The sequence below is a fragment of the Cnephaeus nilssonii genome, assembly GCF_951640355.1.
Source record: "Cnephaeus nilssonii genome assembly, chromosome: 12".
Taxonomy (NCBI): Eukaryota; Metazoa; Chordata; class Mammalia; order Chiroptera; family Vespertilionidae; genus Cnephaeus; species Cnephaeus nilssonii.
The window spans coordinates 16,947,775-16,964,173 of NC_137083.1; the positions used below are offsets into that span (position 1 = coordinate 16,947,775).

The 16,399-nt window shown below is 38.7% G+C and overlaps 1 protein-coding gene across 8 annotated transcripts in view; it reads left to right on the forward strand.

The window, feature by feature from the left end:
* SNX13 (sorting nexin 13) overlaps positions 1 to 16,399 on the forward strand; it is a 107,673-nt gene that overhangs the window by 12,304 nt on the left and 78,970 nt on the right. For 5 of the 8 annotated variants that reach the window (XM_079786081.1, XM_079786079.1, XM_079786080.1 and 2 more), the window contains exons 2-4: positions 6,536 to 6,648; positions 12,403 to 12,505; positions 15,363 to 15,452. In XM_079786081.1, the coding sequence (XP_079642207.1) occupies positions 6,536 to 6,648; positions 12,403 to 12,505; positions 15,363 to 15,452 (306 nt within the window). Of the gene's footprint in view, positions 1 to 6,535; positions 6,649 to 12,402; positions 12,506 to 15,362; positions 15,463 to 16,399 lie in introns of those variants that run through there. The other 3 variants (XM_079786082.1, XM_079786084.1, XM_079786083.1) reach the window with 2 other exon arrangements.

Consider the following 16,399-nt stretch of genomic DNA (forward strand, 5'->3'; position numbering starts at 1 on the left):
AACTGATTCAGATTTGTTTTAAGAATAAATTGATTAACTCATTAATTTGACATGTAACTCAATTTTTTTTGAACTTGTAAACTTGGAAAATGAGAAGAACATCAGTCATCACTCAACAAAGCACAACAAATTTAATTTTCTTTTAAAATTAAAGCAAGCTTTTTAAAGTATAATATAGTCTTCAAGCGCTACCTTAGTTATGCAAATAAGCTTTGAAATCACCTTTGAATGAAGAATTATTAGTAAAAAATTTTCAATATAATTTTGGTCAGGATAAGATAAATAGTAAAGTAGTAAGTTTGGTAACAGCTTGATGTAGAAATAAGAAAATTATATGCTAAGTGGAAAATAACACTTTCATATGATTATAGTATATCTTGTTAACTAGTAATTAAAACCCACTGCTTTTACTAAGCAAATATATGCCATGATTAAAGCTCTTATACCTCTTTTTCAAATATTTTTTTATTGATTTCAGAGAGGAAGGGAAAGGGAGAGAGAGAGAGAAACATTAATGATGAGAGAGAATCATCGGTCAGCTGCCTCCTTCACGCTCCCCTACCCCCCACTAGTGATCGAGCCTGCAACCCAGGCACGTGCCCTTGACCAGAATCGAACCTGGGACCCTTCAGTCTGCAGGCCTATGCTCTATCCACTGAGCCAAACCAGCCAGGGCAAGGCTCTTAAACGTTTAAAAATTTGGTGATTTTGTATACAGTGGCGTTATTTCATGTGTTTGAATTACGCAACTAAAGGTAACTTTTCTAGGCTCTGACACCAAGTAGATGAAGCCTATTATGGATCATGGAGATTTAGGCTATATCAAAAGGATGCTTTTTAAAAATTATTTATTTATTTATTTGAGGGGGAGAGAGGGGAACAGAAATAGTGTTGGGGAAACGGAGGGAGGGAGGGAGGGAGGGAGGGAGGGAGGGAGGGAGGGAGGGAGGGAGGGAGGGAGGGAGGGAAGGAAAGAAGGAAGGAAGGAAGGAAGGAAGGAAGGAAGGAAGGAAGGAAGGAAGGAAGGAAGGAGAGAAAGAGAGACATCAGTTCGTTGTTCCACCCCTTTTATTCATTCATTGGTTGATTCTTGTATGTACCCTGACTGGAGATCAAACCTGAAATCTTGGCGCATCCAGACGACACTCAAATCAACTGGTTTCCCTGGCCAGGGCCAGGGTACTTTTAACAGCTGGGTTAAGACCTGCATTTTTATATGTATCTTAATTTCTAATAACAGTAATTAGCCTAACATTGACCATTGCATCATGGACTTATGTACTCCCCACAACAACCACATGACAGAGGTGAGCAAATAAAGGCATATAGTGGTTACACAGCTAATAAATAAATATGAAAGGTGAGATTTGCACTCTGTTTACTCTGACTCCAGAGTCCATACTTTTTGAGCACTATGCTATACTACCATCTATATTTCTTCTTAAGTTTTGAGAAGTAAATGAGAATAGGATATGTAGAATGCTTGGTACAATTTTAGCTTTTACAGCTTTTTGGGGTACAGTATTGTGAATACAGTTTGTGGACCTAGAGGTTAATTTGGGGAGAGTTTTAATTATGTCGTTTTCCTTGGTTCTAAACCAGTGGTCGGCAAACTCATTAGTCAGCGGAGCCAAATATCAACAGTACGACGATTGAAATTTCTTTTGAGAGCCAAATTTTTTAAACTTAAACTATATAGGTGGGTACATTGTTATTAACTTAGGGTACTCCTAAGCTGGCCTTTGCTAAAAACTCAAGGGGCCAAAGAGCTGCATGCCACGGTTTGCCGACCACTGTTCTAAACAGTATTGGTAGCTTGTTAGAATGGAAGAATCACAGGCCCCACCCTAGACATCCTGCAGCAAAATCGGCATTTAAAAACCTAACAGTTTGAGAACTTCTGCCTTAGGTTATGTTGAAGGTTTCTGCCAACTCACAGTTGGTCAGTGATTCTAGAACACCAGCCAGTGTGGATATTTCAGTCTTAAGTATTATATTTAGAGAGGAAAATGGTAATCTATCAAGAATTACTTTAATGTAAGTCATTGTAATATAGATTTATTCCTGGTTTGTTTTGGCTTTCATTTTAAGTCAGCTCCTGAAGTAATACCTGTTTGGATTTGTAAAAGGTTTCTGACATAGTACCAAGTTGTCCTAAATTTTATCCTGTATTATCTGAGGAAATAATTATAACTTAAGCTTTTTAAATGGTATTAAGGCAAATGTTGTTTTTTTAAATATATTTTTATTGATTTCAGAGAGGAAGGGAGAGGGAGAGATAGATAGAAACATCAATGATGAGAGAGAATCATTGATCTGCTGCCTCCTGCATGCCCCTACTGGGGATTGAGCCCGCAACCTGGGCATATGCCCTTGACCGGAATTGAACCCAGGACCCTTTAGTCTGCAGGCCGACATGCTTATCTACTGAGCCAAACCAGGCAAGCATTTAAATAAATGAGGCATGCAGCCTGCCTGCCTCGAGTTTGACATGCTTGGGGGCAAGGCAAATGTTTTTCTTAATCCCACCAAGATTATAATTTCAGACAATTATATATATACTAGAGGCCCGGTGCATGAAAATTCATGCACTGGAGGGGGGGTCCCTCAACCTGGCCTGCCCCCTCTCACAGTCCGGGAGCCCTCAGGGGCGGGAGGCGACCCGGCGATCAGAGGAAGGCCCCCATCACACCTCTGCTGCTGTCACTGCCGACAGTGCAAGCCTCTGCTAGCCCTGGTTACCTGAGCCTTGGGCGGCCCTGGGCAGCTGGGCAGCCGACATCCGAGGCTTGCCTGCACCTTGGGCCGGCCCTACATGGCTGGGGGGCTGAGGGCAGGTCTGGCCGCACTGTGTGCCTGCCGCTCCCCCAGCTGGGATGAAAGGACTGGGGGACTCTGGTGGGGCTAAGGGGACTGGGCATTACCATCTTGTGGCTATGGGCGCCCCTATCTTTGTGATGGCATGATGGTCAATTTGCATATTCCCTCTATTAGATAAGATACACACACACACACACACACACACACACACACACACAGAGTAGAGGCCTGGTGCACAAATTTGTGCATGGGTGGGATCCCTCGGCCTGGCCAGCATTTGGGGCTGATCGGGGCCAATAGAGACCGGCCGGCTTGGGGAAGGGACCAAGGGAGGTTGGCCGGGTGGGGGGAGGGACCATGGGAGGTTGGCTGTGGGAGCTCACTGACCACCAGGGTGCAGCTCCTGCATTGAGCATCTGTCCCCTGGTGGTCAGTGCGTTGTCATAGTGACCAGTCGACCGGTCATAATGGTCGCTTAGGATTTTATATATATAGATGGGAACACTAAGAATAACACAAAGCTTTCTTATTTTTGAACAGTTCCCTATTCTGATGTTTCATTGAGCAGATTACCTGAGCAAATGAGCACCAAACTTGCTTGATTGGAATTGTTTAATTTTATTAATCTCTAGAATATGAAAATTTCTCTCAAACTTAATTTAGGAAAGGGTTGTCTCAAGATTTAAAAAATAATGTGGTAGTAATGTCTGTTTGTTCATGGTTAAATCACTACCATGGTAGGTGTTTTCAAATATTTGTTCAATTAATGAATAAAAGTTTGTTTTCGGTGAATTTGCCACTGTTTTCAAGTGCATAACATACTTACAAGATTCTGAAAAGGAATTTTTATTTTTATTTATTTATTTTTTAAAATATATTTTATTGATTTTTCACAGAGAGGAAGAGAGAGGGATAGAGAGTTAGAAACATTGATGATAGAGAAACATTGATCAGCTGCCTCTTGCACAACCCCTACTGGGGATGTGCCCGCAACCAAGGTACATGCCCTTGCCGGAATCGAACCTGGGACCCTTCAGTCCGCAGGCCGACGCTCTATCCATTGAGCCAAACTGGTTTCGGCGAAAAGGAATTTTTAGACAGTTGAGCATCTCCCCCATATTAACTAATTGTTGCATTAAATAATCTTCCCCATATTAACTTAATTGTGGTTCTTTTTTTGGTAAGTTTTTTAATTGTGGAAGATACGATTCAAACAAAAGAACAAATAAAACATTTAACCAGTTAACTGCCATAAAGTGTCTATAGACGAAGCAGCAGACCTTCTTTAATATAATTAAATTAAAAATATGGCAGTTAAGTGGTTAAAAAGCAAACACCTCGTTAAGAAGCAGAACACTACTAAGTATTTGAGAAGGCCCCAGGTGTTGTCCTCCCATTGCACGCTCTCTTCCTGTATCCCCAGAGAGAGCAACTTTGCTTGGTTTTATTTTTAAGACCTTCAAATAGATCAGAATTTATCCTTAATTAGTTGTTTAACTTTGGAAAATGGACTTGCAAGCATAAATCTTAACTGTGTAAAGAAAGAGTAATATTGCTACTATTAGATCAAGTCTCACTGAAGGAGGTAGGTTGAATAGTCTCATTTCTGCTTTCCTGAGAGTTGACAAGAACTCTTTTCAGGGAAGTCCATGGATAAGACTTTGAGTGAATCCTGGAAAATAGCATCTGTTTCCCATAGTTGGACATCTGGCAGTACTGTGGTACCATTCCTATATAGAAGAAGTAAAAATAACCAGAAAACCCAAAACACTGAGTGACATAAAAAAAGATAAAAATAAATGGAAAAATAGAAGAATCAATATTATAAATTCTCTTTAAATCTTGTCCAAGATTTCTGTTCATGTATCATCTAATCTTTGAGAGCTTCTTAGATCAACCAGATGAAGTTGCTTTATTTTTCACCATGATGCTTATCCCCATCTTACAAGAACTATATAGTTACTTATTTGTCTTTTTTCCCTTTCTGGAATGTAAACTTAAAAAGATGTGTGTATATCCTACACCCAGAGTGGAGGATGGCAGATCCCTAACTGTCCCAACCCACTTCTGCCTCCATTCCCTTTCCAAAAGATTGGGGGGAAAACAGGTCAAAATGATATGCCTGTGAAGAAAGTGCAGCATGTTTAGAAACACTGGTAAGAAAAGCTTTGCCAGTTTGTACTACAAGTGGGAGAGAAACACCATCAAGGGGATCTCCTGTAGCACAAAGGAGGTCACTTTCTGTTTCCCTTTCTAACAGACCAGACTTCTGGATTAGGCATTTTGGCTGCATATGGACTAATAATTGCAAGACCACAATACAGGGCCCAATTCCAGCTACAAAATTACTCAATGCCAATGAATGATGTGATGGTACCTTATAATCCTCTGATTGGGAAATTTCACATTTTTTCCATCTAACCCCAGAGGTGGGAGAAGCAGGTCTATGAAATATCCAGGCTCAGACCAAAAGGCAGTGCTTGGACTGCAATCAAGTAATCACTGCAAAGTAGTTCCCAGTAGCAAGAAATTACATCCAGATTCTCATGGAGACTACTGTAGGATATAGAGTAGGAGCATGAAAGCAGTCACACCTTGTGCTTTTTAAAAAAATTATTGAGGGTATGCTCATCTTTCTCTCCTTATTGAATGTAGACTTATCAGGATATGTTTTATTCACTGGTTTCCCCAGCATCTAGAACTTACAGTACATAGGAAGCATTCAATGATTATGAATGAATGAGTGAATAAATAAATACAACTGTCCTTTCTCTCCTAATTCACAGCACTTACTGTCTATTGCATAGTTTTTTGGTCATTAATTTTGTTCAGTTTAGCATCTTATAATGCTTTGTATTATTTTCTTTTGGTTCAGTGTCTAATTGTTTCATTCCTATAAGACAGTCTTCTCTGTGCTCCTTGATGGAGAGAGACAAATGCTTCCCTGTATACCTCACAGATAGATATAACTTGTTGATGGATATCACTTGTTGAATTGAATACACTTATTTATTTATTCATAATGACTTAAATTGCTAAAATCCAGTTTGCCTTCAACAAAAGTATTTCTATTGGATTCTAAATGAAATAAGGTTTTTTGTTGTTTTTTAATTATGGATAATTTTTGGAGATGTTTTGTTGCGCTCATGATAAATTTTGCTAAGTGGAAGTTGGAAGTTTAGTGATTATAATTTTACAAATTTCTACACACAGCTTTCAGTGAGATATGGATTTCTTACCTGGAAATTTTAATTTAAAAAAAAGTTATACTATAGTTATATTTCAACTTAGTTTTGAAATGAAGCATTCAAAATAAGCACAAAGTTAGTCTACATTTTACATATGCTTTTGCATATATAAATACACAAATGTTTTTATAAATACTTTATCATTTCTCATTCTAGCATATTATTTAACAATGTGTGTAACTATTTAATCTTGTACCTTTACATTGTCACTAGATTTAAAAAAATCATTGTTGATGTTCTATGAATAAATCTCTTCCTACATTCAGGTTTTGTATATCATTTCTTGGAGGTAAATTTCCAAAAATGTACTTAACACTTTCAAAAGTAAATATTTTAACAGTAATTAAAACAGTACTATAAATGTACAAAAGGAGAAATTTAAAACTATATAAAAGTTTTCTTGGTTCTTTTATCATTCATATTTATTTTTAAAAACTTTTTTTTTTTTTTTTTTTGCTTTATTTCAGACCAGTCTGTCCATATGGGGATGGGGAAGCCTTGGCGTTGTCCTTTCTCTAATAACCTTTGGACCCTTTGTAATATTTTATTTGGCATTTTATATCCTCTGCTTTGTGGGTGGGTAAGTATAATCAGTGATAATTTTGCAATTCATGTCATGTTCTGTTTTTCAAAATTGAAAAAAATAACTAAGAGAAATGGAAGTATGGTTTATTATGAATGCTGTTTTTATAAATTGTTTTTACCAAAGTTTAAAAGTAAAATTGAGACGCTTATAGAAATAAAATTATTTGTGCCAGAAATATGGTTAGTCATCTTCAAAAGTAAAATAAAATTGTTAATGATACAAACTTTTTTGTGATAAATTTTTACAATTTTTTAAAATTCCTTTTGGTATTACTCCTTTAAGGTTGAAATTACTTTATCTATTATAACAGTAACAAGATAAGTAAGTTATATTGAGATAACACATCAACTTTTACTTGGAGATATTACTTGGTGTTATTGATTAGACTTCAAACAATAATGTTAATTGCTTTTCTTTTGTTTAAGAAAATTCAAACACCTGAATTTACAGTTTTTTTCTTTATGGTTATTTTGTTTGCAGTTTATACTTTTTACCTTGCCTTGATAAACCTTTACAAGAGAGGTTTCAGTCATGATTTTGTATAGTTCCCATGCAGAACATTTGATATCAGACATGTAAGAGAATGTATAGACGAGAGATTCTTGTTTTAGGTATTCTAACCAGCTTAGCTGAAAAGTGCATTTTGTTTATACATATGTGTGCATATATATATATATGTATACGTGTATCCTATCTAATAATCCTATCTAATAATAAACAAATATGCAAATTGACCATACCTCCGACACACCCACAAGCCACGCCCACCATCCAATCAGAGCGAGTATGCAAATTAACCCAAACCAAGATGGCTACAGCCACAGAGAGCAAGGTTTCCTAGGTAACAGAGGAAGCCAAGCTTTCCGCCTGCCCTGGCCAGGCCTAAGCCTCCACTCAAGCAACAAAGTTTCAATTATAGAAGGTAAACAAATTCAAACAAATGGCGGCAGAATGGAGCTTGAGAGAGCAGGCCAGGGTTGCCGCTGGCAACAGGGGAAGCAAAGCTTTCTGCACACCCTGGCTGGGCCCACCCGCTTAAGGCTTCAAAGTTTCAATTATAACCGCAACACAAATGGCTGCCGGCAGCCTCGGAGGGAGCCCCAGGCTTGGCTCTGCTCCAGGCTACAAAGTTTCAATTGTAGAAGGAAAATAAATTCCAGATACCAGGGTCCCAGATTGGAGAGGGTACAGGCTGGGCTGAGGGACAACCCCCCTCCGTGCACGAATTTCGTGCACCGGGCCTCTAGTATCCTCTCTAATAAAATGGTAATATGCAAGTTAACTATCACTCTGCTACATAAGCCACGCCCACCAGCCAATCAGGGCGAGTATGCAAATTAACCCCCATCCAAGATGGCTACAGCCACAGAGAGCAAGGTTACCCAGGTAACAGAGCAAGCCAAGCTTTCCATAGCCGTTGCAGGCCTAAGCCTCCACTCAAGCTACAAAGTTTCAATTATAGAAGGTAAACAAATTCAAACAAATGGCGGCAGAATGGAGCTTGAGAGAGCAGGCCAGGGTTGCCGGTGGCAACAGGGGAAGCAAAGCTTTCCACACACCCTGGCCGGGCTCACCCGCTTAAGGCTACAAAGTTTCAATTGTAGAAGGTGAATTAACTGCCACAAAAATGGCTGCTGCCCCGGAGGGAGCAGCAGGCTTAGCTCTGCTCCAGGCTACAAAGTTTCAATTGTAGAAGGAAAATAAATTCCAGATACCAGGCCTCCGCTTGGGTTGCCAGGGGGCGTGGCCGGCCTGCAAACCACCACAGGCCCCTCGCTCAGGCCGCCCCACGCCCCAAGGGAACCCCACCCTGATCCTGGACACCCTTCAGGGCAAACCAGCTGGCCCCCACCTGTGCACCAGGCCTCTATCCTATCTAATAAAAGTAATATACAGATTGATCATCACTGCAACACACAATATAGCTGCCCCCATGTGGACACAAGATGGCCACTACAAGATGGCCAGCAGGGGAGGGCAGTTGGGAGGCACCCGGCCTGCAAGGGAGGGCAGTTGAAAGGGACCAGGCTTGCAAGGGAGGGCAGTTGGAGGTGATCAACCCTGCAGGAGAGGGCAGTTGGGGGTGACCAGGCTGGCAGAGGAGGGAAGTTGGGGGCAATCGGGCTGGCAGGGGAGCAGTTAAGCATCAACCAGGCTGGCAGCAGAGTGGTTAGGGGGTGATCAGGGTGGCAGGCAGAAGCGGTTAGGGGCAATCAGGAAGGCAGGCAGGCAAGCAGTTGGGAGCCAGCAGTCCTGGATTGTGAGAGGGATGTCTGACTGCCCGTTTAGGCCCCCTGATCCCACCAGGATCGGGCCTAAACGGGCAGTTGGACATCCCTCCAGGAGTCCCAGATTGGAGAGGGTGCAGGCTGGGCTGAGGGACAACCCCCCGCCCTGCACGAATTTCGTGCACTGGGCTTCTAGTATATATATATATACACACACACACACACACACACACACACACACACATGTATGCACACGTATATACACATACACACATATGTATGCACACATATATAGATGATACATTTCTGTAATTATTTGTGAGATAAATACCTATGAATTCTTTTAAAAATATATTTTGAGAATCCCCAAATTTGGAGGCGTTATTTGATTTATAGGTTTAAAGGACTTCGCTTAATTGAATAGCATATATAAACTGTGGCCTGAGTGTATAAGACCCTAAAGGGGTGCCTTCTGAATATATCAACTACCTATTACCTCTTTCAGGATATGGGTTTGAAAGTAATGCATAGCCATTTTTATAGGGAGTGCACCACTGACTGTTGAACAAGTGAGAATTAATTAAATGACTATTCATAAAATTACTTTCTATTTTAGTTTTAGTATTTTTATTAGAATTGCTTAGATATGATAACTGTGTATTGAACAATTAAGAAATAAGTTATAGGAATCAGATAAATGGAGTCCTGAATATCTTTATTGATTAAAAAGATGATTGAAGATTATAGGTCTGTAGCCATTTGGCTTCTCAATTGCGTTCCTTAGTCCTAAGTTAAGGCCAGAGCAGCAGGGTTGCATAGCTGCATGGTTGCACCTTTCCTGTGTAGGGTCATAACTGCTTTTACTTATTGGAAAGGAGATTGTCTTGAGGTGTTTCTTTGAAAGAAGAGATTTCTTCTATTTCACTTATTGAATAAGTGCTTGGCAAAAGTGAAGGAGAAGGATTTCCCAATACTTCAGAGAAGAAGGAAATTTTAGGTTTATAGAGGAAGGTAGGATCCCTTGGAAGATGGAGAGGTGGAGAATTACTTCTTTTTGACTAAACTATCCTTCTATCTAATAAAAGGGTAATATGCAAATTAACCATCAGTCCATCACAAAGATGGCGGTGCCCGTAGCCACAAGATGGTGGTGCCCAGTCCTCTCAGCCCCGCCAGAGTCCCCCAGTCCCAGGGGGGCGGCCGCTGAGAGCGGGCAGTGTGAGCAGCCTGGTGGAATGCTTGCTTCATCATTGTGGCGACGAGGCAAGCATTCCACCCCGGCCGCAGAGGGCCTCTGGGCAGTGGGCACGGAGCAACTGGGGTTTGGGGGGAACACTTGCATCGTCGCCCTGGCGACGAGACAAGCATTTCGTGCCTGGTTATGGATGGGCCTCTAGGCCACGGAGAGCCTCTGGGCCGCAGTTGCAGAGCGGCTAGGCTCCACAGAGAGCTACTGGCGCACGGGTTTGTGCGCAGGGCTACTAGTTGTATATAACATTTGGGAAAGAGAGAAGTGTGATGAGTGCATTCATTTCTAAGTCATGGGAGCCTCTGCTGTTTCCTCTTTACATCTGCTAATTTTTTAAGGAATAATTTTCAAAGACATTTTTGGATACTTGTAAAGTGTGTAAACATTTATAGATAAGATGGGGCATTGGAAAGTGTGGGAGAGCCACTAAAAACTCATTATATAATATTAAGTCACATAGTAGGGTGTGAAATTCCAAGTTCCTGCTGTTACATAAATTGATGTTCTGTTCCAGACTGTTGATGCCATTGAAACTCACTGCCACAATAGGAGACTTCTACTTACGTATTAGCAATCCTCTCAGAAGGAAATTAGTTAATTAAGCACTCCTAGGTTATTCAGTTATGGGCAGTGGGTACCATAATTCCCGAAGGAAGTCTTTCTTACTTTGGCGATAGTTATGAAGACTATTGTCCCTTCTTTAACTTAGTATAGTTTAATGGCTATGAATTTTAAAAGCAAAAATAGGCTTTTAAATATCAATCTCAAGTAAAAACATTTCTTTTTCTTAAAATTCTAACTTGAGAGGAATTAATACATTTTTCTGTGAAAACCACTTTTTTATTTTTTGCTAATAACACTTAAGTTTTTAAGTTCTGCAGTTTATAATGTTGAAAATGATTATATTTTGTGTATAGTTAAAGCTAATCCCTTATTTTCTAGTTATAAGAATACTTTTGGAAAGAAAAGCACTGATGAATTTTTTGTTTTGTTTTTGATTGTTACTTTGGCATACCATTTATACTGTATTATAGGTTATTTAATGGCATTCTATTATGTTTGTTTGGTTATGCAATCATTTGTTCTACCTGTTTTTACTTAACCTCATTGCTAAAGCTATTAGGTTCCTTGTAAGATCAGACTGTTCCTTAGCCTACTTCCCTAATTTCATACTCTGGGCAAAGGTTTATATTTTATTAGTCTATTCCAAGATGATGTTTTTAGAAGTACATTGTTTACTTTATATATTTGTTTTATTGTGTCTGTAAATGTGCTTATAACCAGGTAAAACTGAAATACAGAGCCAATGTAAGTCTTAGTATTAACATCAGATAGAACACAGGTGAAATTTACTGGTAATTCTGAGACCAGCCTTTTAAAATGAAATAAAAACAGAATTTATGACATAAGCTGATTTTATTTTATTTGTGTTTTCCACTTTCCTCCCTGCTTTTGTGCTGCCTGTACTGAAGAGCAGTGAAGTGGCAGGCAGCCACACAAAGCAGAGAACCTTGAGAATCTTCAGTTGTTAGTTGAAGCTGCCTATATATGATTTTTCACTGTTCCCTTCTTGTCCCTACAATCTTTGAATCACTGTAAGATTATTGTATGATTATTACAAAATTAAAATTTAGTTTTCTTCCTGATGGAATTTCTATCTACTTAGTAGTACTTAGAGTTAATTGGTAAATTTTAAATATAGAAAATATTGATAGCATTTAGTTAATACTTACAGTAAAGTAGTTCTACACTAGTGTTTATCTTACCTTGAGTTTAATTTTCCTTTATAAATTCCAGGCTTATTTAAATAGATAATAAATTGGGTTACTTTTTTACATGTAGCCTTTGTTTTTTAGTCATAGTGGCAAGTTATAATATCTCATGTTAATTAATTAGCAATAGAACGTGTGTTTTAACTATAGATTTAGATCTCATTTGTTCTTGTCTTTGGTTATTAGCTAGCCTACTTATTTAACGAGGGCTGATTTTCCTAAAATTTGAAAATGTTGCCTGAGATTTTTTTTTTATAAACTATTCTGGATAAAAACTTTGAAAGGCATTATTGTGTAAATTTACAAATGTTGATAGTTAATTTAAATTTCAGAGAATAGCAAAATCTGTCAATTCCTTCCCTTGTCAAAGTCAAAAATAGATATTTTAGTGAATGATAAATCACCTATTAAATCTGAAAAAAATATTTGTTAATAGATGTGTTAGAATTAGATTATAGTAAAATTTTGTTTTCATATCTATAATTAAATTTTTTTTCAGGGGTTTTGTGGTTACTCTTTTGTTTGGAAAAACAAACTCAGAGAAGTACCTAGAGCAGTGTGAACACTCATTTCTTCCTCCAACTTCAACTGGAATTCCTAAGGTAAATAGTGTAAAGGAATGTGAAACCTCATTTCAAGTCCTCTACACAATGATAACTACAAAGTGACAATCCATTTATGGCTTGGCAGATTTTTCTATAACTCATTAATGTTCATTATAAAGTTATGGGAGACTTTCTGATCATGCCTAGAAAAATGCATTTTAACAAGTTACCTTTTAAACTTCCTCAGATGTTAAAAGTGCAAATACAAATTTGAGGAAAAGACAGAAAATTGGAGTGTTTCCTTCTATCCTTATACTAGACTTTGAAAGTATCACATGTATGATTTGTGTCAATGAATATAATGTTTTGAATGAAATAAATAACAAAGGAACCAGAGGGAGTAAAGGAATACTTTTTATTTAACTCACTTGAAAACTATAGCTTGCAGTTAGGCTATGCATTATTTATAATTTTAATTAGTTAGGGCCAATTTTATATCATCTTGAATGTTGCTTTTTAAAATTTTTTTTCAATCGTATATAATAAAAGCCTAATATGCTAAGTGTCTAGTCGTCTGGTCATCCGTTCAACCAATCAAAGCGTAATATGCTAATGATATGCTAGGATCGCTCAACTGTTCACTATGACATACACTGACCACCATGGGGCAGACAGTTGACCGGTTGACCAGTTGCTATAACATGCACTGACCACCAGGGGGCAGACAGTCAACCAGTCGCTATGATGTGCACTGACCACCAGGGCGCAGACACTCTGACCCGTAGGTTAGCTTGCTGCTGGGGTCCAGCCGATTGGGACTGAGCAAGATAGGCCGGACATGCCCTGGAGCCCTCTTGCAGTCCCTCCCTGGCTGGCCAACCTCCCATGTCCCTCCCCGGCCCCGATTGTGCACCGGTGGGGTCCTCGGGCCTGGCCTGCACCCTCTCACAATCCAGGACGCCTCAGGGGATGTCAGAGAGCCGGTTTTGGCCCAATCCTGCAGGCCAGGCCAAGGGACCCCACTGGTGCACAAATTCGTGCACTGGGCCTCTAGTGTCATATAAATAAAATTGGAATTGAGTAAGATAGATAGGTTTCAGTTTTGCATTGCCTCAATTCTTTTTGTAGGATTTGGATGGTTTCATCTTTTATAAAGAGAGACAAATGGTCTGGAGCTGCTGCTAGGAATTTAACTTTGCAATTATTATTTTGTTCCATTTGTGCTAAAATGTAGGACAGGGGTCCTCAAACTTTTTAAACAGGGGGCCAGTTCACTGTCCCTCAGACCGTTGGAGGGCCGGACTATAGTTTAAAAAAAACTGAACAAATTCCTATGCACACTGCACGTATCTTATTTTGAAGTAAAAAAACAAAACGGCAAAAACACCCACATGTGGCCCGCGGGCCATAGTTTGAGGACGCCTGATGTAAGAGATGCAGAGAAAGTAATATATAAAGTATTATTTTACATTACTGAAATAACCCTATCCCACTGATTTTCATATTAATAATTTTTTTCTAATACTGTAACTTTTAAAATAATCTGAAACTTTTTTGTCCTCCTTTATGACTCCTATTAATGTATTCTTTGAGTTTGCTCACAAATCTTTCTGAGGAAATGAACCTTTTCTTTTTTTGAATCAATTCTTAGCCAATCATAGTTTCCATTTATTTGAGGGATAAATATAGAAGATGGAAATATTTTATAATTAAGATCCCAGGATTGGCCCCTGTGGTTGGGCATCATTCCAAGCACTGAAAGGTTGATTCAGTGCCCTGTCAGTTCACATGCCCAGGTTGCAGGCTCCATTACCTCTGGGGCGGAGGGGGGAGTGTGTGGAGGCAGCCAGTTGATGTTTCCTTCTCACATTGATGTTTCTCTCCCCCCCTTTTCCTTTATCTCTCTCTAAAAATCTATTTTAAAAAAAGTAAGATCCCAAAAAGTAATATATCATAGTCAAGATTTGTATTTATTATATATTTTAATAGATGGTATAAAAAATAGTGATTTTGATTTGCTTTTTCTAAAATGCTTTATAAGCATGCTTTATGAAAAATTCTTAGAGGTTTTATAAACATGAATCATGTTTTATATGTATAAATATATACATCTATATATATAAAAGCCTAAGCAAACAAACGACCAGTCAACCAGTTGCTATGATGTGCACTGACCACCAGGGGGCAGATGCTCAATGCAGGATCTGCCCCCTGGTTGTCAGTGTGCTCCCACAAGCCAACCTCCTGCGGCTGGCCATTGTCCCGCGGTCCCTCCCCCTGGTCGACCTGCCCCGATCTCCAGTCAGGCCAAAGGACCCCACCCATGCACAAATTTGTGCACCAGGCCTCTAGTAAATATATATAAAATATAAGTAGGCTTCGGTTTGTATTTTTAATTGAAGAGTAAACCACTACTTTTCATCTTGTTTCCAGACCACTGATCTTTCTGAAGACTACAGAGAAATAGACAAATTAATTTTCATTAGTTGTTATAAATTATCCCTAAGTAAAATCAATTTGAAAGATATTCTTTTGCCAACTGTTTTGGGCTGGGGGGGGGGGGTGGCGGGGGAAGGGAAGAGGAAAATTAATAACTCACTTAAAATAACTTATGGTTTAAAGTTTCATTAAAATATGTCAACATTGTCTCTGTATATTTTGTTTTCTCACATTCTAAATAATGTTAGCAGATTTTATTAAATTTTTGAAGTTAAGAATAGATTTTTATTTTTGGATGTGTAGTTTTGCTAACTTGAGAAGTAGTGTTTGGTTTTTACTAGAGTATCAAGAAATAAGGTTATTTATGTACTTAAAGATAATGACAGGAAAGTTACAATGAATATTCAGTTAGAAGTGAACCACAGAGATTTTAAATCAAGAAACTATGCAGTAAGATGTGATGGTTTCCTTTAAGTGTTTAGAAGAAATGAAACGTGAAGCCGGGACTATAAAGATTGATAGAAGATTAACTGGTGCCAATATAATTGATGAACCTCTCCAGCAAGTGAGTTTCAGTATGTGGTATTTGAATTCCATATATTGTGTGCTAGGTATATTTCTTTTGAAAATAATTTTGCTATTTATGTAACATGCTAGAAATATAATTCTACCCTTGGTTCTAAATTTAAAGATGCTGCCTTATTTATGAACTAATTTATAATGAGATACTTTACTTAATAGTAAGCCTTTTGATTGAATTTGCATTTAGAAAAAAAGTTTTTACTGACATATTTGATAATGTTTTTAGTTATTTTATAGTTAAAGTGTAATCTTTAGCTAATGAACAAACTTAGTGCTTTGGTAAATCAGACATAATTCCCTACTAGTTTTATTACTTTGTAAAGTGCATATACTTCCTTCAATTCAACAACATTCAAAAGTTAGAATTAAGCACTGACAGGTTTGGCTCAGTGGATAGAGCATTGGCCTGTGGACTGAAGTGGCCCAGGTTCGATTCCGGTCAAGGGCATGTGCCTTGGTTGCAGGCTGGTTGGGGCCCGTGCGGGAGGCAACCAATCGATGTGTCTCTCTCACATTGATGTTTCTCTCTCTCCCTTCCACTCTCTCTAAAAATCAATGGGAAAATGTCCTCAGGTGAGGATTAACAAAAAAAAAGTCTTAAGTTTTCCCCAGCCGGTTTGGCTCAGTGGATAGAGCATCAGCCTGCGGACCAAAGGGTCCCAGGTTCGATTCTGGTCAAGGGCATGTACCTTGGTTTCAGGCTCCTCCCCAGCCCTGGCCCAGGTTAGGGATCCTGCAGGAGGCAACCAATCGATGTGTTTCTCTCCTATCAATGTTTCTCTCTTTCCCTCTCTCTTCCATTCTCTCTAAAAATCAGTGGGAAAATATCCTCAGGTGAGGATTAACAAAAACAAACAAATAAAGGTGATTAAATGTTTTAAAAAATTAGAATTAAAAATATTCTTCCCCCACATATTTTTCACTGATTTT